The sequence below is a fragment of the Chiloscyllium plagiosum genome, unplaced genomic scaffold, assembly GCF_037043375.1.
Source record: "Chiloscyllium plagiosum isolate Xiang-an unplaced genomic scaffold, Cpla_swu_hap1 HiC_scaffold_46, whole genome shotgun sequence".
In the NCBI taxonomy this organism is placed as follows: Eukaryota; Metazoa; Chordata; class Chondrichthyes; order Orectolobiformes; family Hemiscylliidae; genus Chiloscyllium; species Chiloscyllium plagiosum.
In genome coordinates this window covers 2768667-2792672 of record NW_028270184.1, presented here as the reverse complement: position 1 = coordinate 2792672, position 24006 = coordinate 2768667, and the positions used below count along the sequence as shown (strand labels likewise).

The 24006-nt window shown below is 61.2% G+C and overlaps 1 protein-coding gene across 2 annotated transcripts; it reads right to left on the bottom strand.

Annotated features, from left to right (window-relative positions):
• Window positions 1–959: 959 nt before the first annotated feature.
• Window positions 960–15610, bottom strand: LOC148136193 (cation channel sperm-associated protein 1-like). 2 transcript variants are annotated; one of them, XM_087983716.1, is made up of 4 exons: window positions 15505–15610; window positions 8084–8147; window positions 6904–6976; window positions 960–1077 (listed from the first exon to the last, which is right to left on the bottom strand). In XM_087983716.1, exons 1-4 carry the CDS (start codon window positions 15584–15586, stop codon window positions 1030–1032), a joined length of 267 nt encoding a protein of 88 aa, XP_087839842.1. In that variant the 5' UTR covers window positions 15587–15610; the 3' UTR covers window positions 960–1029. The 2 variants fall into 2 exon arrangements, with proteins under 2 accessions (XP_087839842.1, XP_087839841.1); XM_087983715.1 differs by lacking the exon at window positions 960–1077 and adding an exon at window positions 2818–3083.
• Between the last annotated feature and the right edge of the window lie 8396 nt (window positions 15611–24006).

The window sequence follows — 24006 nt, the reverse complement described above, 5'->3', positions numbered from 1 at the left end:
TCCGGTGTGCGGGGGGGAGGTGGTGGGGGCTGTGTCCATGGGGAGGGGGGGTGATGGTCCGGGGGGGGGGGGGGGGGTGATGGTCCAGTAAGCAGGGGGGGGGAGCTGAGTCCATGGGGAGGGGGGGTGAGGGTCCGAGGGTGGGGGGCTGTGTCCATGGGCAGGGGGGTGAGGGTCCGGTGTGCGGGGGGGCTCTGTCCATGGGCAGGGGGGGTGAGGGTCCGAGGGTGGGGGGCTGTGTTCATGGGGAGGGGGGAGACTCTGTGATACAAACTCCCAGACCGTGTTCACTGGGTTGGTGCTGCCTGGGTGGGGCACAGCCTTTATTTTACAGGTAAAGCCCCTCACCCTCCGAGATCCGGGGGTTGGGAGGGGGGGGGGTCTGACTGAACTGCAGTTTCCCCCATCGCCAGCAGCTTCCTGTCTGTGTCCCCCTCCCACCCCCACCCCCACCCCCTCGAGGGTCATGCTGCTGCTCCCACTCTGTCTGTGGTTTCTGAATGTTGTGGGGAGAGACCTGTGGGAGAGAGACAGAGACGGGGGGGGGAGGGGGGAAACAAGGTTAGTCTGGATTCATTAACCCCCCCCCCCCCACACCTTCCCCACTCTCACCAGCTGATCACCCGCGGGGTGCATCACACTGGCCACTGCCCTGATCGCCAATGGACTCCCAGCGCGCACACTGCCCTGTCGCTGGGCCGATCGGCCGTGAGGGGCCTCACGCGGTGCACTCGGCTGATCGGCCACAGCGTGAATCACACTACGCCCTGCCTCTGCTGATGAACTAGGGCAGGCGCCACCCATTCCTAGGGTTGAAGCAGCTGCCCCCGAAACACAGGGCAGGGGGAACTAAAGGATGGCAAGTGGGCAGGGGGGGTGAGGAGAGGGATTGACACCCCTCCATCCCCGAGGTCGGGGGTTGCGTGGGTGCTGGCGTACACGGGGCTGCGTTGGCACTTACCCTCGAAGAAGCAGTCAATGGTCTCATTGAGTACGGTGTCCTGGGTCTGGAACAGGTACAGGTTATGTTCAATAGCCCCCAGCAACTGGAAACTGTAAAAGATCAGCATCTTCTCCCTGCGGCACACACACACACACACACACACACCCACAGACAAAGACAGACACACACACAGACACACACACACACAGACACACCCACAGACACACCCACAGACACACACCCACAGACACACACCCACAGACACACACCCACAGACACACACCCACAGACACACACCCACAGACACACACAGACATTCACACACACAGACATTCACACACACAGACATTCACACACACAGACAGACACACACACAGACACACACAGACACACACACACACAGACACACACACAGAGACAGTGTCAGTGGGGGAGGTATGGAGCATCCCCAGGAACCAGCAGCCTCCCTACCCTCCCCCTCCCCCACTCCCATCCCAACCCTCACACAACACAAACTGCACTCCCTCAGCGCTGACCCTCCGACAGTGCAGCACCCCTCAGCACTGATTCTCCGACAGTGCCCGCTCCCTCAGCGCTGACCCTCCGACAGTGCAGCACCCCTCAGCACTGACCCTCCGACAGTGCGGCTCTCCCTCAGCACTGACCCTCCGACAGTGCGGCACTCCCTCAGCACTGACCCTCCGACAGTGCGGCACTCCCTCAGCACTGACCCTCCGACAGTGCGGCACTCCCTCAGCACTGACCCTCCGACAGTGCGGCGCCCCCTCAGCACTGACCCTCCGACAGTGCCCGCTCCCTCAGCGCTGACCATCTGACAGTGCCCGCTCCCTCAGCACTGACCCTCCGACAGTGCCCACTCCCTCAGCACTGACCCTCCGACAGTGCGGCGCCCCCTCAGCACTGACCCTCCGACAGTGCGGCGCCCCCTCAGCACTGACCCTCCGACAGTGCCCGCTCCCTCAGCGCTGACCATCTGACAGTGCCCACTCCCTCAGCACTGACCCTCCGACAGTGCGGCGCCCCCTCAGCGCTGACCATCTGACAGTGCCCACTCCCTCAGCACTGACCCTCCGACAGTGCCCCCTCCCTCAGCACTGACCCTCCGACAGTGCGGCGCCCCCTCAGCACTGACCCTCCGACAGTGCGGCGCCCCCTCAGCACTGACCCTCCGACAGTGCCCGCTCCCTCAGCGCTGACCATCTGACAGTGCCCACTCCCTCAGCACTGACCCTCCGACAGTGCGGCGCCCCCTCAGCGCTGACCATCTGACAGTGCCCACTCCCTCAGCACTGACCCTCCGACAGTGCCCCCTCCCTCAGCACTGACCCTCCGACAGTGCGGCGCCCCCTCAGCACTGACCCTCCGACAGTGCGGCGCCCCCTCAGCACTGACCCTCCGACAGTGCCCGCTCCCTCAGCGCTGACCATCTGACAGTGCCCACTCCCTCAGCACTGACCCTCCGACAGTGCGGCGCCCCCTCAGCGCTGACCATCTGACAGTGCCCACTCCCTCAGCACTGACCCTCCGACAATGCCCGCTCCCTCAGCACTGACCCTCGGACAGTGCCCGCTCCCTCAGCGCTGACCCTCGGACAGTGCCCGCTCCCTCAACGCTGAGCCGGTGCCCTCTCAGTTGCCACCCTGACGGATCGTTCTCTGACCTGGGCGTGTGATTGTAACTGCTGTAATGCTCATCGATAATCCTCATCAGTAACATCTCGTCATCCTCCCCTTCATGCTTTTCATCCTCGGCTGCGAGAGACACAAACAGCCGCCTGTGATACCGTCTGGGTCGGCTCCGACTGCGGGCAAGCTCGCTCTGGGAACAGGGGAGGCTTCGAGTGGACAGGAGCGGGGGGGTGGAGTCAGTGTTCGACACCTCTGCTCTCCTCACCCAGAGATGCGTGGTAGAGCTGGATCGAGAGCAAGCAGGAAGCTCAGTGCCCGAGCTGCAGGACTGTGCTTTGCGCACGGGCAGGATGCCAGGGAACGGGCTGGTTTACACCGCTCTCTCTCTCTCTCCGTCTCTATCTATCTCTCTCTCTCTCTTTCTGTTCCCTACCTTTGTCCACTGTGTCCATAAACTCATCGCTCAGACTGTCTGTCGGTCTCAGTGCCAACTGCAAGGGAGAACAGACACAATCAGAGAGTGCTTCCTGGTCAAACAGCCTGCGAGGAGGGACTGCTCCCTGACCCCCAGCACCCGTGGCCCTCCAACCTGCACCCAGTCACCCACCCACCACCCTCCCCACTTCTCTCCGAGCTCAGCCACGTTCACCACCCACTCCCCATCAGCCTGACACCATCCTCTGGGCTGAGTGAGACAAGGTCAGACCCTCAACTGCTCCCCAACTGACACCTCCCTCTCCCTGTTTCTGCTTTGGGTGAAGCTGTTAGCTCTTTCACTGCTTGCACTGACGCACAGACAAAGGTGCATCTCATCTTCAGAACGGTTCCTGCTGCGGAAGGGTCAGTGCTGAGGGAGCGGGCGCTGTAGGAGGGTCAGTGCTGGGGGGGGCACTGTCGGAGGGTCAGTGCTGAGGGGCGCCGCAATGTCGGAGTGTCAGTGCTGAGGGAGCGGGCACTGTCAGAGGGTCACTTCTGAGGGAGGGGGCACTGTCGGAGGGTCTGTGCTGAGGGGGGGGCACTGTCAGAGGGTCACTGCTGAGGGAGTGGGCACTGTCGGAGGGTCAGCGCTGAGGGAGCGGGCACTGTCAGAGGGTCACTGCTGAGGGAGAGGGCACTGTCGGAGGGTCAGCGCTGAGGGAGTGGGCACTGTCGGAGGGTCAGCGCTGAGGGAGCGGGCACTGTCGGAGGGTCACTGCTGAGGGAGAGGGCACTGTCGGAGGGTCAGCGCTGAGGGAGTGGGCACTGTCGGAGGGTCAGCGCTGAGGGAGTGGGCACTGTCGGAGGGTCAGCGCTGAGGGAGTGGGCACTGTCGGAGGGTCAGCGCTGAGGGAGTGGGCACTGTCGGAGGGTCAGCGCTGAGGGAGCGGGCACTGTCGGAGGGTCAGCGCTGAGGGAGCGGGCACTGTCGGAGGGTCAGTGCTGAGGGAGCGGGCACTGTCGGAGGGTCAGTGCTGAGGGAGGGGGCACTGTCGGAGGGTCAGTGCTGAGGGAGAGGGCACTGTCGGAGGGTCAGTGCTGAGGGAGGGGGCACTGTCGGAGGGTCACTGCTGAGGGAGTGGGCACTGTCGGAGGGTCAGCGCTGAGGGAGCGGGCACTGTCAGAGGGTCAATGCTGAGGGAGAGGGCACTGTCAGACGGTCAGTGCTGAGGGAGCGGGCACTGTCGGAGGGTCAGTGCTGAGGGAGGGGGGCACTGTCGGAGGGTCAGTGCTGAGGGAGTGGGCACTGTCGGAGGGTCAGTGCTGAGGGAAGGGGCACTGTCGGAGGGTCAATGCTGAGGGAGTGGGGCACTGTCGGATGGTCAGTGTTGAGGGAGTGGGCACTGTCAGACGGTCAGTGCTGAGGGAGGGGGCACTGTCGGAGGGTCTGTGTTGAGGGAGTGGGCACTGTCAGAGGGTCAGTGCTGAGGGAGTGGGCACTGTCGGAGGGTCAGCGCTGAGGGAGTGGGCACTGTCGGAGGGTCAGCGCTGAGGGAGTGGGCACTGTCGGAGGGTCAGCGCTGAGGGAGCGGGCACTGTCGGAGGGTCAGTGCTGAGGGGCGCCGCAATGTCGGAGTGTCAGTGCTGAGGGAGCGGGCACTGTCAGAGGGTCACTTCTGAGGGAGGGGGCACTGTCGGAGGGTCTGTGCTGAGGGGGGGGCACTGTCAGAGGGTCACTGCTGAGGGAGTGGGCACTGTCGGAGGGTCAGCGCTGAGGGAGCGGGCACTGTCAGAGGGTCACTGCTGAGGGAGAGGGCACTGTCGGAGGGTCAGCGCTGAGGGAGTGGGCACTGTCGGAGGGTCAGCGCTGAGGGAGCGGGCACTGTCGGAGGGTCACTGCTGAGGGAGAGGGCACTGTCGGAGGGTCAGCGCTGAGGGAGTGGGCACTGTCGGAGGGTCAGCGCTGAGGGAGTGGGCACTGTCGGAGGGTCAGCGCTGAGGGAGCGGGCACTGTCGGAGGGTCAGCGCTGAGGGAGCGGGCACTGTCGGAGGGTCAGCGCTGAGGGAGCGGGCACTGTCGGAGGGTCAGTGCTGAGGGAGCGGGCACTGTCGGAGGGTCAGTGCTGAGGGAGGGGGCACTGTCGGAGGGTCAGTGCTGAGGGAGAGGGCACTGTCGGAGGGTCAGTGCTGAGGGAGGGGGCACTGTCGGAGGGTCACTGCTGAGGGAGTGGGCACTGTCGGAGGGTCAGCGCTGAGGGAGCGGGCACTGTCAGAGGGTCAATGCTGAGGGAGAGGGCACTGTCAGACGGTCAGTGCTGAGGGAGCGGGCACTGTCGGAGGGTCAGTGCTGAGGGAGGGGGGCACTGTCGGAGGGTCAGTGCTGAGGGAGTGGGCACTGTCGGAGGGTCAGTGCTGAGGGAAGGGGCACTGTCGGAGGGTCAATGCTGAGGGAGTGGGGCACTGTCGGATGGTCAGTGTTGAGGGAGTGGGCACTGTCAGACGGTCAGTGCTGAGGGAGGGGGCACTGTCGGAGGGTCTGTGTTGAGGGAGTGGGCACTGTCAGAGGGTCAGTGCTGAGGGAGTGGGCACTGTCGGAGGGTTAGTGTTGAGGGAGCGGGCGCTGTCGGAGGGTCAGCACCGAGGGAGCGGGCGCTGTCGGAGGGTCAGCACCCAGGGAGCGGGCACTGTCGGAGTGTCAGTGGAAGAGTGCGGTGGTGGGGAATTCCTCCCCCCGGGTTCCTGAGGCCAACATTTCTCCCTCAGTCAACATCTCCCTCACCACTAGGTGCCTGGAGGAAGAACGCCTCATCTTCCGCCTCGGAACACTTCAACCCCAGGGCATCAATGTGGACTTCAACAGTTTCCTCATTTCCCATTCCCCCACATCACCCCAGTTCCAGCTCAGCACTGTCCCCTTGACTTGTCCTACCTGCCTGTCATCCTTCCCATCTATCCGCTCCACCCTCCTCTCTGACCTACCACCTTTACCCCCACCTCCATCCACCTATTGCACTCTTAGCTACCTTCTCCCCAGCCCCACCCCCCCTCCCATTTATCTCTCCATCCCCCCCCCCCCCCCCGAGGCTCCAGCCTCATTCCTGATGAAGGGCTCCCGCCCGAAACGTCGATCTTCCTGCTCCTCGGATGCTGCCTGACCTGCTGCGCGTTTCCAGCCCCAGTGTGATCTCCAGCATCTGCAGGCCTCAATTTCGCCTGGTCATTCCCACGTTGCAGTGTGTGTGGGATCTTGCTGTGCAGCAATGGTGGGGGGGGGGGGAGGGGGGCAGCTGCATCTCCCACAATGCAACAGTGACCGTTGTGAGACTTTGTGTTGGTGGGGAAGGGGGTGTTATTTTTGTGTGGCACTACTCCCCCTGAACCCAAGACAGTCTCTGCACGGACAGAGAGAGAGAGAGAGGAGCGAGAGGGACCATCCCAGTAATGTGTGCCAGGTCCCCATTCCCTTTTGAGACGCCCTGAGCCCTTCACTTGGGATTTACCCCCAGGGTTGAGGAAGTGGTGCAGATGCTGGAGGTCAGAGGCGAGAGTGTGGCGCTGGAAAAGCACAGCCGGTCAGGCAGCATCCTGAGGGGCAGGAGTATCGACATTTCGGGGTGGGAGCCCTTCATCGGGAGCTATTACCCCCCCCCCCAGGGTGAAACGGTTTGTTGTAGCCACAGACTGGTTGGTGGTCACTTTGGCCGGGCAGTGGGGAGCTCTGAAAGGGTTTACAGCATGGAGCCCGGATCGGAGTCTCCGCCACACCACCCAGTCACCAATATCCCTCAGACGCTACAGAAACTGCCCTGTCAGCACCAACTCCATCCCTGTCTTTGCTGCTACCCCTGTTGAGATAGAGAAACCCTCTTCCCCCCGCACCCCTCCCCCCCCTACCTTCTGTCTGTGGTCCTCCTTGCGCTGATTAATAGTCAACTGGAAATTATCCACCAGGACAGCAATGAAGAGGCTGAAAGGCAGAAGGGGTACTGTCAACAAGGCTTGGTAACAGGCCGGGGCCGGGCTGGGCCGGGGCGCATCTGTTCCAGAGTTTGGAAATACAAGGATGGCACACTGCTGTCAGAGGGGGGTAGGGCCTCACTGTGCCCCTCAATAGGAGCCTCCCTCAGAGCTGGTGTGTACGATACACACACACACACACACACCAACTGTCGCCCGTCCGACAGACGGAACAGGGTTTGGGTCCATTTGGATTGTGGGCGGTGGGAGTGAACGGGAAGGGGTTTGGGTCCATTGGGATTGTGGAGAGTAGGGGTGAACGGGAAGGGGTTTGGGTCCATTGGGATTGTGCGGAGTGGGGGTGAACGGGAAGGGGTTTGGGTCCATTGGGATTGTGGAGAGTAGGGGTGAACGGGAAGGGGTTTGGGTCCATTGGGATTGTGGGGAGTGGGGGTGAACGGGAAGGGGTTTGGGTCCATTGGGATTGTGGATGGGAAGGGGTTTGGGACCATTGGGATTGTGGGCGGTGGGAGTGAACGGGAAGGGTTTGGGTCCATTGGGATTGTGGAGAGTGGGAGTGAACGGGAAGGGTTTGGGTCCATTGGGATTGTGGAGAGTTGGAGTGAACGGGAAGGGTTTTGGGTCCATTGGGATTGTGGGAACTGGGAGTGAACGGGAAGGGGTTTGGGTCCGTTGGGATTGTGGAGGGTGGGAGTGAACGGGAAGGGGTTTGGGTCCATTGGGATTGTGGGAACTGGGAGTGAACGGGAAGGGGTTTGGGTCCGTTGGGATTGTGGAGGGTGGGAGTGAACGGGAAGGGTTTTGGGTCCATTGGGATTGTGGGGAGTGGGAGTGAACGGGAAGGGGTTTGGGTCCATTGGGATTGTGGGGAGTGGGAGTGAACGGGAAGGGGTTTGGGTGACGGTGGGGGTGGGGTGAACGGGAAGGGGTTTGGGTGACGGTGGGGGTGGGGTGAACGGGAAGGGGTTTGGGTCCATTGGGATTGTGGGGAGTGGGAGTGAACGGGAAGGGGTTGGGTGACGGTGGGGGTGGGGTGAACGGGAAGGGGTTGGGTGACGGTGGGGGTGAAATGCCTGTATCTGATGGAGGTACTCACGTGAAGAAGATGAAATGTTCCACGAAGATGTAGAGGAAGAGGAAGATGATGATGTACCAGTAACCTGTCGGGAAGAGTTGGTGAGAAACATTGTGGTGAGGAAGGGGTCTGTGCGCGTTGCCAGGCTCAGCTGTCTCCAAGACAGTGAGATCAACGTGTCAATCTCTTCCCCAGCCTGCCCCGGCGTGTGGAGGGGGTGCACTGCAAGGGGAGGGGTCTCCTGGTCACTGAGGCATGGTGTTAGCAGCAACGAGGGAGGGCCACGCGGCTGGAACACAGGTCGGAGTGCGTGAGGCTCGGGAAACCTCACTCCAGTCACGGGTCAGGCCACATCTTATGCAGCGTTCCCCAGCTCTGTCTTTACAGAGGGGACCCTCTTCCCCTCCCCCCCCCCCCCCCCCCCACCGGAGGCTGCTCAGGGAAGGGGTTCCCTCGACTGCTCCCTGGGGACAGAGGAAAGGTGGGAGCAGTCGGAGTCTCCAGGGACCGTCCTGAGATGGGTGAGGTCCTACCTGGGGTGGAGGTGACGGGGATAGGTTGGTTCTCCCTCGTGGGGGAGTGATCTCGAATGGAAGGGATACACACTCTCCCACTGAGGACGGAGAGGGAGAAGAGGAATGTCTTCCGTCAGGTGGAGGGGGTTTGGGGGGTCCTTGAGTATAATCCCGGCCGCGTTTGAGTTCGACAAGTTTTTGAGCTCTACAACTGAGGGAGTGTCTCTGCTTAAACAGCATCTCATCGTCTCAGGGTCAGGACCTGGTCATTACGGGTGGGGGGGGTGTGGAAGTATGTGAGGGAGAGTGTATGTGAGGTGGGGAGACAGATGGGGAGTGTGAGGGAAAGAGAGATGGGGGGGGGGAAGAGAGAAAGAGAGTGAGAGAAAGAGTCATAGAGATGTACAATACGGAATCAGACCCTTCGGTCCAACCCATCCATGCTGACCCAGATATCCCAACCCAATCTAGTCCCACCTGCCAGCACCCGGCCCATATCCCTCCAAACCCTTCCTATTCATATACCCATCCAAATGCCTCTTAGATGTTGCAATTGTACCAGCCTCCACCACATCCTCTGGCAGCTCATTCCATACACGTACCACCCTCTGTGTGAAAAAGTTGCCCCTTAGGTCTCTTTTATATCTTTCCCCTCTCACCCTAAACCTATGCCCCTCTAGTTCTGGACTCCCTGACCCCAGGGAAAAGACCTTGACTATTTACCTTATCCATGCCCCTCATGATTTTGTAAACCTCTATAAGGTCACCCCTCAGCCTCCGACACTCCAGGGAAAACAGCCCCAGCCTGTTCAGCCTCTCCCTGTAGCTCAGACCCTCCAACCCTGGCAACATCCTTGTAAATCTTTTCTGAACCCTTTCAAGTTCACAACATCTTTCCGATAGGAAGGAGACCAGAATTGTACACAATATTCCAACAGTGGCCTAACCAATGTCCTGTACAGCTGCAACATGACCTCCCAACCCCTGTACTCAATACACTGACCAATAAAGGAAAGCATACCAAACGCCTTCTTCACTATCCTATCTACCTGCGACTCCACTTTCAAGGAGCTATGAACCTGCACTCCAAGGTCTCTGTTCAGCAACACTCCCTAAGACCTTACCATTAAGTGTATAAGTCCTGCTAAGATTTGCTTTCCCAAAATGCAGCACCTCGCATTTATCTGAATTAAACTCCATCTGCCACTTCTCAGCCCATTGGCCCATCTGGTCCAGATCCTGTTGTAATCTGAGGTAACCCTCTTCGCTGTCCACTACACCTCCAATTTTGGTGTCATCTGCAAACTTACTAACTGTACCTTCTGAGAGAACGTGTGATGGGGAGGGAGAGGGAAAGAGAGTGTGAGTGTGACGGGGAGGGAAAGTGTGCGTGAGGGAGTAAGATGGAGATTGAGGGAAAGAGAGAGTGTGAGAGAGAAAGTATGTGTGAGTGGAGAGTGAGTGTGTGTGGGGGAGGTGAAGAGAGTGAGTGTGTGAGGGGTCGAGTGGGACAGTGTGAGTGAGGGGTAGAGTGAGACAATGAGTGGTAGAGTGAGACAGAGTGAGTGTGTGAGGGGTAGAATGAGACAGTGAGTGTGTGAGGGGTAGAGTGAGACAGTGAGGGGTAGAGTGAGACAGTGAGTGTGTGTGAGGGGAAGAGTGAGACAGTGAGGGGTAGAGTGAGACAGTTAGTGTGTGTGAGGGGTAGAGTGAGACAGTGAGGGGTAGAGTGAGACAGTGAGGGGTCGAGTGGGACAGTGAGTGTGTGTGAGGGGGAGAGTGAGACGGTGAGTGTGTGTGAGGGGTCGAGTGAGACAGTGAGTGTGTGAGGGGTAGAGTGAGACAGTGAGGGGTAGAGTGAGACAGTGTGTGTGTGTGGGGGGTAGAGTGAGACAGTGAGTGTGTGTGAGGGGTAGAGTGAGACAGTGTGTGTGTGAGGGGTAGAGTGAGACAGTGAGGGGTAGAGTGAGACAGTGAGGGGTCGAGTGGGACAGTTAGTGTGTGTGAGGGGGAGAGTGAGACGGTGAGTGTGTGTGAGGGGTCGAGTGAGACAGTGAGTGTGTGAGGGGTAGAGTGAGACAGTGTGTGTGTGGGGGGTAGAGTGAGACAGTGAGTGTGTGTGTGGGGTAGAGTGAGACAGTGAGTGTGTGTGGGGGGCAGAGTGAGACAGTGAGTGTGTGAGGGGTAGAGTGAGACAGTGAGTGTGTGTGTGGGGTAGAGTGAGACAGTGTGTGTGAGGGGTAGAGTGAGACAGTGAGTGTGTGAGGGGTAGAGTGAGACAGTGAGTGTGTGTGAGGGGTCGAGTGAGACAGTGAGTGTGTGAGGGGTAGAGTGAGACAGTGAGTGTGTGTGAGGGGTCGAGTGAGACAGTGAGTGTGTGTGGGGTAGAGTGAGACAGTGAGTGTGTGTGAGGGGGAGAGTGAGACAGTGAGTGTGTGTGAGGGGTAGAGTGAGACAGTGAGTGTGTGTGAGGGGGAGAGTGAGACAGTGAGTGTGTGTGAGGGGTAGAGTGAGACAGTGAGTGTGTGAGGGGTAGAGTGAGACAGTGAGTGTGTGAGGGGTAGAGTGAGACAGTGAGTGTGTGAGGGGTAGAGAGACAGTGAGTGTGTGTGGGGTAGAGTGAGACAGTGAGTGTGTGTGAGGGGTAGAGTGAGACAGTGAGTGTGTGTGAGGGGGAGAGTGAGACGGTGAGTGTGTGTGGGGTAGAGTGAGACAGTGAGTGTGTGAGGGGTAGAGTGAGACAGTGAGTGTGTGTGAGGGGTAGAGTGAGACAGTGAGTGTGTGTGGGGTAGAGTGAGACAGTGAGTGTGTGTGGGGGGTAGAGTGAGACAGTGAGTGTGTGTGTGGGGTAGAGTGAGACAGTGAGTGTGTGGGGGGTAGAGTGAGACAGTGAGTGTGTGAGGGGTAGAGTGAGACAGTGAGTGTGTGTGTGGGGTAGAGTGAGACAGTGAGTGTGTGGGGGGTAGAGTGAGACAGTGAGTGTGTGAGGGGTAGAGTGAGACAGTGAGTGTGTGTGAGGGGTCGAGTGAGACAGTGAGTGTGTGAGGGGTAGAGTGAGACAGTGAGTGTGTGGGGGGGGTAGAGTGAGACAGTGAGTGTGTGTGGGGTAGAGTGAGACAGTGAGTGTGTGTGTGGGGTAGAGTGAGACAGTGAGTGTGTGTGTGGGGTAGAGTGAGACAGTGAGTGTTTGAGGGGTAGAGTGAGACAGTGAGTGTGTGTGAGGGGTCGAGTGAGACAGTGAGTGTGTGTGGGGTAGAGTGAGACAGTGAGGGGTAGAGTGAGACAGTGAGTGTGTGTGGGGGGTAGAGTGAGACAGTGAGTGTGTGTGTGGGGTAGAGTGAGACAGTGAGTGTGTGTGTGGGGTAGAGTGAGACAGTGAGTGTGTGGGGGGTAGAGTGAGACAGTGAGTGTGTGAGGGGTAGAGTGAGACAGTGAGTGTGTGTGTGGGGTAGAGTGAGACAGTGAGTGTGTGTGGGGGGTAGAGTGAGACAGTGAGTGTGTGTGGGGGGTAGAGTGAGACAGTGAGTGTGTGAGGGGTAGAGTGAGACAGTGAGTGTGTGTGAGGGGTCGAGTGAGACAGTGAGTGTGTGAGGGGTAGAGTGAGACAGTGAGTGTGTGTGGGGGGTAGAGTGAGACAGTGAGTGTGTGTGGGGTAGAGTGAGACAGTGAGTGTGTGTGTGGGGTAGAGTGAGACAGTGAGTGTGTGTGTGAGGGGTCGAGTGAGACAGTGAGTGTGTGTGGGGTAGAGTGAGACAGTGAGGGGTAGAGTGAGACAGTGAGTGTGTGTGGGGGGTAGAGTGAGACAGTGAGTGTGTGTGGGGTAGAGTGAGACAGTGAGTGTGTGTGAGGGGTCGAGTGAGACAGTGAGTGTGTGTGGGGTAGAGTGAGACAGTGAGTGTGTGTGTGGGGTAGAGTGAGACAGTGAGTGTGTGTGAGGGGTAGAGTGAGACAGTGAGTGTGTGAGGGGTAGAGTGAGACAGTGAGTGTGTGTGTGAGGGGTAGAGTGAGACAGTGAGTGTGTGTGTGGGGTAGAGTGAGACAGTGAGTGTGTGTGGGGTAGAGTGAGACAGTGAGTGTGTGTGTGGGGTAGAGTGAGACAGTGAGTGTGTGTGTGGGGTAGAGTGAGACAGTGAGTGTGTGAGGGGTAGAGTGAGACAGTGAGTGTGTGTGTGAGGGGTAGAGTGAGACAGTGAGTGTGTGTGTGGGGTAGAGTGAGACAGTGAGTGTGTGAGGGGGAGAGTGAGACAGTGAGTGTGTGTGAGGGGTAGAGTGAGACAGTGAGTGTGTGTGAGGGGTAGAGTGAGACAGTGAGTGTGTGTGGGGGGTAGAGTGAGACAGTGAGTGTGTGTGTGGGGTAGAGTGAGACAGTGAGTGTGTGTGAGGGGTAGAGTGAGACAGTGAGTGTGTGAGGGGTAGAGTGAGACAGTGAGTGTGTGTGAGGGGTAGAGTGAGACAGTGAGTGTGTGTGTGGGGTAGAGTGAGACAGTGAGTGTGTGAGGGGTAGAGTGAGACAGTGAGTGTGTGTGTGGGGTAGAGTGAGACAGTGAGTGTGTGGGGGGTAGAGTGAGACAGTGAGTGTGTGGGGGGTAGAGTGAGACAGTGAGTGTGTGTGGGGGGTAGAGTGAGACAGTGAGTGTGTGAGGGGTAGAGTGAGACAGTGAGTGTGTGTGGGGTAGAGTGAGACAGTGAGTGTGTGTGTGGGGTAGAGTGAGACAGTGAGTGTGTGGGGGGTAGAGTGAGACAGTGAGTGTGTGAGGGGTAGAGTGAGACAGTGAGTGTGTGTGAGGGGTAGAGTGAGACAGTGAGTGTGTGTGTGGGGTAGAGTGAGACAGTGAGTGTGTGTGTGGGGTAGAGTGAGACAGTGAGTGTGTGTGTGGGGTAGAGTGAGACAGTGAGTGTGTGTGTGGGGTAGAGTGAGACAGTGAGTGTGTGGGGGGTAGAGTGAGACAGTGAGTGTGTGTGAGGGGTAGAGTGAGACAGTGAGTGTGTGTGTGGGGTAGAGTGAGACAGTGAGTGTGTGTGTGGGGTAGAGTGAGACAGTGAGTGTGTGTGTGGGGTAGAGTGAGACAGTGAGTGTGTGTGTGGGGTAGAGTGAGACAGTGAGTGTGTGTGTGGGGTAGAGTGAGACAGTGAGTGTGTGAGGGGTAGAGTGAGACAGTGAGTGTGTGTGAGGGGTAGAGAGAGACAGTGTGTGTGTGGGGGGTAGAGTGAGACAGTGAGTGTGTGTGTGGGGTAGAGTGAGACAGTGAGTGTGTGTGTGGGGGAGGGTGAGACAGTGAGTGTGTGTGTGGGGTAGAGTGAGACAGTGAGTGTGTGTGTGGGGGAGGGTGAGACAGTGAGTGTGTGTGTGGGGTAGAGTGAGACAGTGAGTGTGTGTGAGGGGTAGAGTGAGACAGTGAGTGTGTGTGGGGTAGAGTGAGACAGTGAGTGTGTGTGGGGGGTAGAGTGAGACAGTGAGTGTGTGTGTGGGGTAGAGTGAGACAGTGAGTGTGTGTGGGGTAGAGTGAGACAGTGAGTGTGTGTGGGGGGTAGAGTGAGACAGTGAGTGTGTGTGTGGGGTAGAGTGAGACAGTGAGTGTGTGTGTGGGGTAGAGTGAGACAGTGAGTGTGTGTGGGGTAGAGTGAGACAGTGAGTGTGTGTGTGGGGTAGAGTGAGACAGTGAGTGTGTGTGGGGTAGAGTGAGACAGTGAGTGTGCGTGGGGTAGAGTGAGACAGTGAGTGTGTGTGAGGGGTAGAGTGAGACAGTGAGGGGTAGAGTGAGACAGTGAGTGTGTGTGAGGGGTCGAGTGAGACAGTGAGGGGTAGAGTGAGACAGTGAGTGTGTGTGAGGGGTCGAGTGAGACAGTGAGGGGTAGAGTGAGACAGTGAGTGTGTGTGAGGGGTAGAGTGAGTGTGTGTGAGGGGTAGAGTGAGTGTGTGTGAGGGGTCGAGTGAGACAGTGAGGGGCAGAGTGAGACAGTGAGGGGGAGGGTGAGACAGTGAGGGGTAGAGTGAGACAGTGAGGGGTAGAGTGAGACAGTGAGGGGGAGGGTGAGACAGTGAGGGGGAGAGTGAGGGGGAGAGTGAGACAGTGAGGGGGAGAGTGAGACAGTGAGGGGGAGGGTGAGACAGTGAGGGGGAGGGTGAGACAGTGAGGGGGAGAGTGAGGGGGAGAGTGAGACAGTGAGGGGGAGAGTGAGACAGTGAGGGGGAGGGTGAGACAGTGAGGGGGAGAGTGAGACAGTGAGGGTTAGAGTGAGACAGTGAGGGGGAGGGTGAGACAGTGAGAGGGAGAGTGAGACAGTGAGGGGTAGAGTGAGACAGTGAGGGGGAGGGGGAGACAGTGAGGGGCAGAGTGAGACAGTGAGGGTTAGTGAGACAGTGAGGGGGAGAGTGAGACAGTGAGGGGGAGAGTGAGGCACTGAGGGGGAGGGTGAGACAGGGGGAGAGTGAGGGGGAGAGTGAGACAGTGAGGGGGAGAGTGAGACAGTGAGGGGGAGGGTGAGACAGTGAGGGGTAGAGTGAGACAGTGAGGGGGAGGGGGAGACAGTGAGGGGCAGAGTGAGACAGTGAGGGGCAGAGTGAGACAGTGAGGGGGAGAGTGAGACAGTGAGGGGGAGAGTGAGACAGTGAGGGGGAGAGTGAGGCACTGAGGGGGAGGGTGAGACAGGGGGAGAGTGAGGGGGAGAGTGAGACAGTGAGGGGGAGGGTGAGACAGTGAGGGGGAGAGTGAGACAGTGAGGGGGAGGGTGAGACAGTGAGGGGGAGGGTGAGACAGTGAGGGGGAGGGTGAGACAGTGAGGGGGAGGGTGAGACAGTGAGGGGGAGAGTGAGACAGTGAGGGGGAGGGTGAGACAGTGAGGGGGAGGGTGAGACAGAGTGATGAGGATTGGATCGAGAACATCTCAGACAGTGTTACATTGACTTTGGAAGTCTCCCTCACTCACCCGCGTCCCGACTGGTGAAATACACCACCGTCCAGTCATCGAGTGTGAGGAGCTGGAACAGGGTGTACACGGTTGAGAACATGTTCCCGAATCGATGAGAGTCTGACTCTGCAAACAGCTCCCGGAACATGATCGCAAACACCACTGCACACACCATCGGCTAAGGAACACTGACACAGGACTGGGCATGGAAACACTCAACCCCTGTACCACAACACACTCCCCCAGCACTGACCCTCCGACAGAGCCCACTCCCCCAGCACTGACCCTCCGACAGTGCCCACTCCCCCAGCACTGACCCTCCGACAGAGCCCACTCCCTCAGCACTGACCCTCCCACAGTGCCCACTCCCCCAGCACTGACCCTCCCACAGTGCCCACTCCCTCAGCACTGACCCTCCCACAGTGCCCACTCCCCCAGCACTGACCCTCCCACAGTGCCCACTCCCCCAGCACTGACCCTCCCACAGTGCCCACTCCCTCAGCACTGACCCTCCCACAGTGCCCACTCCCCCAGCACTGACCCTCCCACAGGGCCCACTCCCCCAGCACTGACCCTCCCACAGTGCCCACTCCCTCAGCACTGACCCTCCCACAGGGCTCACTCCCTCAGCACTGACCCTCCGACAGTGCCCACTCCCTCAGCACTGACCCTCCCACAGGGCCCACTCCCCCAGCACTGACCCTCCCACAGGGCCCACTCCCTCAGCACTGACCCTCCGACAGAGCCCACTCTCTCAGCACTGACCCTCCAACAGTGCGGCCCTCCCTCAGCACTGACCCTCCGACAATGCCCACTCCCTCAGCACTGACCCTCCGACAGTACCCACTCCCTTAGCTCTGAACCTCCGACAGTGCCCACTCCCTCAGCACTGACCCTCCCACAGTGCCCGCTCCCTCAGCACTGACCCTCCAACAGTGCCCACTCCCTCAGCACTGACCCTCCCACAGTGCCCACTCCCTCAGCACTGACCCTCTGACAGTGCCCACTCCCTCAGCACTGACCCTCTGACAGTGCCCACTCCCTCAGCACTGACCCTCTGACAGTGCCCACTCCCTCAGCACTGACCCTCCGACAGTGCCCACTCCCTCAGCACTGACCCTCCGACAGTGCCCCCTCCCTCAGCACTGACCCTCCGACAGTGCCCACTCCCTCAGCACTGACCCTCCAACAGTGCGGCCCTCCCTCAGCACTGACCCTCCGACAATGCCCACTCCCTCAGCACTGACCCTCCGACAGTGCCCACTCCCTCAGCGCTGACCCTCCCACAGTGCCCCCTCCCTCAGCACTGACCCTCTGACAGTGCCCACTCTCTCAGCGCTGACCCTCCCACAGTGCCCCCTCCCTCAGCACTGACCCTCTGACAATGTCCACTCCCTTAGCACTGATCCTGTGACACTGCGGCGCTCTCTCAGCACTGACCCTCCCACAGTGCCCACTCCCTCAGCACTGACCCTCTGACAGTGCCCACTCCCTCAGCACTGACCCTCTGACAGTGCCCACTCCCTCAGCACTGACCCTCCGACAGTGCCCCCTCCCTCAGCACTGACCCTCCGACAGTGCCCACTCCCTCAGCACTGACCCTCCAACAGTGCGGCCCTCCCTCAGCACTGACCCTCCGACAATGCCCACTCCCTCAGCACTGACCCTCCGACAGTGCCCACTCCCTCAGCACTGACCCTCCAACAGTGCGGCCCTCCCTCAGCACTGACCCTCCGACAATGCCCACTCCCTCAGCACTGACCCTCCGACAGTGCCCACTCCCTCAGCGCTGAACCTCCCACAGTGCCCCCTCCCCCAGCACTGACCCTCTGACAGTGCCCACTCTCTCAGCACTGACCCTCCCACAGTGCCCACTCCCTCAGCACTGACCCTCTGACAGTGCCCACTCCCTCAGCACTGACCCTCTGACAGTGCCCACTCCCTCGGCACTGACCCTCCGACAGTGCCCACTCCCTCAGCACTGACCCTCCCACAGTGCCCACTCCCTCAGCACTGACCCTCTGACAGTGCCCAATCCCTCAGCACTGACCCTCTGACAGTGCCCACTCCCTCAGCACTGCCCCTCCGACAGGACGCTGAAAGATACCGAGGTAGCTGAGCATCAGTACGATGATGGCACCCATTGACTGCAGAGACTGAAGACAAGTCACGAATATGGTCTGGATGTTCTCGAGGAACCTGGTACAGAGGAGGAACTGGTCAGCAGTCTGTGCTGGCTGTCTGTACACGGGGGGGGACTGCTGGTTCTCCCTCTGACAGGCTAGCGGGCGGGAGGGGGCACAATGCTGGGTTTACCATCATTTATTGCCCATACCTCGTCGCCCCTGATGACCTACTGCCGTCCCTGTGACCCCCACAGTCCTGTTTGGAGGGAATTCCAGGATTTTGTCTGGTGCTCGGCAGCATTACTGGGATCACACCGAGCTGGGAGGAAAGCTTGCTTAGAACGAGCTGCTTGCTCTGAAAGAAAAGCCCTCTCAATCAGGTTTATGTAGAAACCCTGGCTGACCCTCCGAAAGGAGGTTTCGTCTGGTCTGAGTGAGCTGTGTCTGCCAGACCGTGACACGGAGAAGCAGAAATTAGGCCATTCAGCCCATCAAAGTCTGCTGTGCCAGTCAATCTTGGCTGATCAGTTTCTCAAGCTCATTCTCCCCATAGCCCTCGATCCCCTTGATACTCAAGAACCTGTCCATCTCAGTCTTAAATATACTCAGTGACCTGGCCCCCACAGCCTGCTGGGGCAGTGAGGTTCCCAGTCCACCCAGTGTGTGCTGGTCAGTATGTGAGGGGAATATTCCAAACCCTCCCACAGCTCTCTGTCCTGGAGAATCCCCGATGGGTGAAGCCATTCTCTCGAGAGGAAGCGAGTCTCTTCCTGACGTCCATGTACGAGAGTGTGAGACGTAGAAGCTGGCCATTCAGCCCATCGAGGCTGCTGTCAGTCAATGAGATTGTGTCTGATTGGATCATGCCTAACACCACTCTCCTCCCCTTCCCCCTCACCCTCAAACCCACTTCCTGAATCATAATCTCTCTCTCCCCCCTCTCTCTCTCCCCTCCCCCTCTCTCTCTATCCCCTCCCCCTCTCTCTATCCCCTCTCTGTCTCTCTCTCCCCCCTTGTCTCCCTCTCCCTCCCTCCTCTCTGTCTCCCTCTCTCTCTCCCCCCTCTCCCCCATCTCTCTCTGTCTGTCTCTCCCCCCACTCTGTGTCTCTCTTCCCCCCTCTCCCTCTCCCCCCTCTCTCTATCCCCTCTCTGTCTGTATGTCTCTCTCCCCTCTCTCATTCCCCCCGTCTCCCTCTCTCTCAACCCTTGCCTTCCCTCTCCCCCATCTCTCTCTGTCTGTTTTTCCCCCACTCTCTGTCTCTCTCTCTCTCTCTCTCTTCCCCCCCCCCCCCCCAACCACTCTCTGTCTCTCTCTCCATCCCCCTCTGTCTCTGTTTCTGTCTCTCCCTCTCTGTCTCTCTCTCCCTCTCAGTTTTGAATATTCCAAAGACCCGGCTTCCTCTACGGGAAAGAATTCCACATCCCCCCCCCCCCCCCCCCACCCCCCACTGACCCGGGAGAGAGACTCCTCCCCATCTCTGCCCAGCGGGTGCCCCTTACTCAGAGGTTATACCCTGTGAGTCCAGACTCTCCCACACCTTCCCACCCCCCGTCCAAGCCCCCTCTCAATGTCAATAAGGTCACCTCTCATCCTTCTAAACTCCGAGGAGTACAGGCCCCCAATCCTACTCAACCTCCCCTCATGGGACAGTCCCTCTGTGGGGCAGTCCCTCCATGAGGCAGACCCTCCATGGGGCAGTCCCTCCATGAGGCAGACCCTCCATGGGGCAGACCCTCCATGGGGCAGTCCCTCCGTGGGGCAGACCCTCCATGGGGCAGTCCCTCCATGGGGCAGACCCTCCATGGGGCAGTCCCTCCATGAGGCAGACCCTCCATGGGGCAGACCCTCCATGGGGCAGTCCCTCCATGGGGCAGTCCCTCCATGAGGCAGTCCCTCCATGGGGCAGTCCCTCCATGAGGCAGTCCCTCCATGGGGCAGACCCTCCATGGGGCAGTCCCTCCATGAGGCAGTCCCTCCATGGGGCAGTCCCTCCATGAGGCAGTCCCTCCATGGGGCAGACCCTCCATGGGGCAGTCCCTCCATGGGGCAGACCCTCCATGGGGCAGTCCCTCCATGAGGCAGTCCCTCCATGAGGCAGACCCTCCATGAGGCAGACCCTCCATAGGGCAGACCCTCCGTGGGACAGACCCTCCATGGGGCAGTCCCTCCATGGAGCAGTCCCTCCATGGGGCAGTCCCTCCATGAGGCAGTCCCTCCATGAGGCAGTCCCTCCATGGGGCAGTCCCTCCGTGGGGCAGTCCCTCCATGGGGCAGTCCCTCCATGAGGCAGTCCCTCCGTGGGGCAGTCCCTCCATGAGGCAGACCCTCCATGGGGCAGTCCCTCCATGGGGCAGACCCTCCATGGGGCAGTCCCTCCATGGAGCAGACCCTCCATGGGGCAGTCCCTCCGTGGGGCAGTCCCTCCGTGGGGCAGTCCCTCCATGGGGCAGACCCTCCATGGGGCAGACCCTCCATGGGGCAGTCCCTCCATGAGGCAGTCCCTCCGTGGGACAGACCCTCCATGAGGCAGTCCCTCCATGGGGCAGACCCTCCATGGGGCAGTCCCTCCATGGGGCAGACCCTCCATGGGGCAGTCCCTCCATGGGGCAGTCCCTCCATGGGGCAGTCCCTCCGTGGGGCAGACCCTCCATGGGGCAGACCCTCCGTGGGGCAGACCCTCCATGGGGCAGTCCCTCCATGGGGCAGTCCCTCCATGGGTCAGACCCTCCATGGGGCAGACCCTCCATGGGGCAGTCCCTCCATGGGGCAGTCCCTCCGTGGGGCAGACCCTCCATGGGGCAGTCCCTCCATGAGGCAGTCCCTCCGTGGGGCAGACCCTCCATGGGGCAGTCCCTCCGTGGGGCAGTTCCTCCGTGGGGCAGTCCCTCCGTGGGGCAGTCCCTCCATGGGGCAGACCCTCCATGGGGCAGTCCCTCCATGGGGCAGTCCCTCCATGGGGCAGTCCCTCCATGAGGCAGTCCCTCCGTGGGGCAGTCCCTCCGTGGGGCAGACCCTCCATGGGGCAGTCCCTCCATGGGGCAGTCCCTCCATAGGGCAGACCCTCCATGGGGCAGTCCCTCCATGGGGCAGTCCCTCCATGGGGCAGACCCTCCATGGGGCAGACCCTCCATGGGGCAGACCCTCCGTGGGACAGACCCTCCATGGGGCAGACCCTCCATGGGGCAGTCCCTCCATGAGGCAGTCCCTCCATGGGGCAGTCCCTCCATAGGGCAGACCCTCCATGGGGCAGTCCCTCCATGGGGCAGTCCCTCCGTGGGGCAGTTCCTCCGTGGGGCAGTCCCTCCATGAGGCAGTCCCTCCATGAGGCAATCCCTCCATGAGGCAGACCCTCCATGAGGCAATCCCTCCATGAGGCAGACCCTCCATGAGGCAGACCCTCCGTGGGGCAGTCCCTCCGTGGGGCAGTCCTCCGTGGGGCAGACCCTCCATGAGGCAGTCCCTCCATGGGGCAGACCCTCCATGAGGCAGTCCCTCCATGGGGCAGAGCCTCCATGGGGCAGACCCTCCATGGGGCAGTCCCTCCATGAGGCCGACCCTCCATGAGGCAGTCCCTCCATGGGGCAGACCCTCCATGAGGCCGACCCTCCATGAGGCAGTCCCTCCATGGGGCAGACCCTCCATGAGGCAGTCCCTCCATGGGGCAGACCCTCCATGAGGCAGTCCCTCCATGGGGCAGTCCCTCCATGGGGCAGTCCCTCCATGGGGCAGACCCTCCATGGGGCAGTCCCTCCATGGGGCAGACCCTCCATGGGGCAGTCCCTCCATGGGGCAGTCCCTCCATGAGGCAGACCCTCCATGGGGCAGTCCCTCCGTGGGGCAGTCCCTCCATGGGGCAGTCCCTCCATGAGGCAGACCCTCCATGGGGCAGTCCCTCCGTGGGGCAGTCCCTCCGTGGGGCAGTCACTCCATGGGTCAGACCCTCCATGGGGCAGACCCTCCATGGGGCAGACCCTCCATGGGGCAGTCCCTCCATGAGGCAGTCCCTCCATGGGGCAGACCCTCCATGGGGCAGTCCCTCCATGAGGCAGACCCTCCATGAGGCAGACCCTCCATGAGGCAGTCCCTCCATGGGGCAGACCCTCCATGGGGCAGTCCCTCCATGGGGCAGTCCCTCCATGGGGCAGTCCCTCCATGGGGCAGACCCTCCATGGGGCAGTCCCTCCATGAGGCAGACCCTCCATGAGGCAGTCCCTCCATGGGGCAGTCCCTCCATGAGGCAGACCCTCCATGAGGCAGTCCCTCCATCCCCGGGATCACCGAGTGAACCTTCTCTGGACTGTGTCCTATTCCCAGTCTGTCTTTCCTCAGATACGGGGCCCCAAACCTGTTCCCGGTATTCCGGCCGTGCTCTGACCCGGGGTCCTGCCTTTTCCCGGTATTCCGGCCGTGTTCTGACCAGGGGCCTGCCTGTTCCCGGTATTCCGGCTGTGCTCTGACCCAGGGTCCTGCCTTTTCCCGGTATTCCGGCCGTGTTCTGACCAGAGGCCTGCCTGTTCCCGGTATTCCGGCTGTGCTCTGACCCGGGGCCCTGCCTGTTCCCGGTATTCCGGCTGTGCTCTGACCCGGGGCCCTGCCTGTTCCCGGTATTCCGGCCGTGCTCTGAACAGTGCCCTGCCTGTTCCCGGTATTCCGGCCGTGCTCTGACCCAGTGCCCTGCCTGTTCCCAGTATTCCGGCCGTGCTCTGACCCGGGGCCCTGCCTGTTCCCGGTTTTCCGGCCGTGCTCTGACCTGGTGCCCTGCCTGTTCCCGGTATTCCGGCCGTGCTCTGACCCGGGGGCAGCGTTTCCCCAGAGTCCCCCTCCCGGAATCTGTCCAACTCCCTCTGCAGCCCCTCGACCATCCTCCCTCACTACCCTCCCACCTGGTGACAGTCCCTCATCCCAGACACTGGGGGGCCAGCACTGATCCCTGTGGGACCCCACCAGTTCCCGAAAATCCCAACCCCCTTTATCCCCCTCTATCTCCCACCCCCCCGTCACCCTCTGTCTCTCACCCCCCCCCCCCGTCCCCCTCTATCTCTCACCCCCCCCCGTCCCTCTCTGTCTCTCACCCCCCCCCGTCCCCCTCTGTCTCTCACCCCCCCCGTCCCCCTCTGTCTCTCACACCCCCCCGTCCCCCTCTATCTCTCACCCCCCCCGTCCCCCTCTGTCTCTCACACCCCCCCGTCCCCCTCTATCTCTCACCCCCCCCGTCCCCCTCTGTCTCTCACCCCCCCCGCCCCCCTCTGTCTCTCACGCCCCCCGTCCCCCTCTGTCTCTCACACCCCCCCCGCCCCCCTCTGTCTCTCACCCCCCCGCCCCCCTCTGTCTCTCACCCCCCCCCCGTCCCCCTCTGTCTCTCACCCCCCCGCCCCCCTCTGTCTCTCACCCCCCCGCCCCCCTCTGTCTCTCACCCCCCCGCCCCCCCTCTGTCTCTCACCCCCCCCGTCCCCCTCTGTCTCTCACACCCCCCCGTCCCCCTCTATCTCTCACCCCCCCCGTCCCCCTCTGTCTCTCACACCCCGCCCCCCTCTGTCTCTCACGCCCCCCGTCCCCCTCTGTCTCTCACGCCCCCCCCCGTCCCCCTCTGTCTCTCACACCCCCCCCGCCCCCCTCTGTCTCTCACCCCCCCCGCCCCCCTCTGTCTCTCACCCCCCCGCCCCCCTCTGTCTCTCACCCCCCCCGTCCCCCTCTGTCTCTCACCCCTCTGTCTCTCACCCCCCCGTCCCCCTCTGTCTCTCACGCCCCCCCCGTCCCCCTCTGTCTCTCACCCCTCTGTCTCTCACCCCCCCCGTCCCCCTCTGTCTCTCACCCCCCCCGCCCCCCTCTGTCTCTCACCCCTCTGTCTCTCACCCCCCCCCGTCCCCCTCTGTCTCTCACCCCCCCCGTCCCCCTCTGTCTCTCACCCCCCCCGTCCCCCTCTGTCTCTCACCCCCCCCGCCCCCCTCTGTCTCTCACCCCCCCCGCCCCCTCTGTCTCTCACCCCTCTGTCTCTCACCCCCCCCCCGTCCCCCTCTGTCTCTCACCCCCCCCCGTCCCCCTCTGTCTCTCACCCCCCCCGTCCCCCTCTGTCTCCCCCCCCCGTCCCCCTCTGTCTCTCACCCCCCCCGTCCCCCTCTGTCTCTCACCCCCCCCGTCCCCCTCTGTCTCTCACCCCCCCCGCCCCCCTCTGTCTCTCACCCCCCCGCCCCCTCTGTCTCTCACCCCTCTGTCTCTCACCCCCCCCCCGTCCCCCTCTGTCTCTCACCCCCCCCCGTCCCCCTCTGTCTCTCACCCCCCCCCGTCCCCCTCTGTCTCCCCCCCCCGCCCCCCTCTGTCTCTCACCCCTCTGTCTCTCCCCCCCCACCGCCCCCCTCTGTCTCCCCCCTCCCCCCCCCCCCGTACCTGTTGTTC

Bases quoted from the DNA above. Each gene is read 5' to 3' on its own strand.
- LOC148136193 (XM_087983715.1), bottom strand. From the start codon at position 15,586: ATGTTCTCAACCGTGTACACCCTGTTCCAGCTCCTCACACTCGATGAC. The intron at 8,148-15,504 runs GTGAGTGAGGGA...TCTTCCCGACAG, and splicing joins TTTCACCAGTCGGGACGCGG to GTTACTGGTACATCATCATC. The intron at 6,977-8,083 runs GTGAGTACCTCC...TCTGCCTTTCAG, and splicing joins GAACATTTCATCTTCTTCAC to CCTCTTCATTGCTGTCCTGG.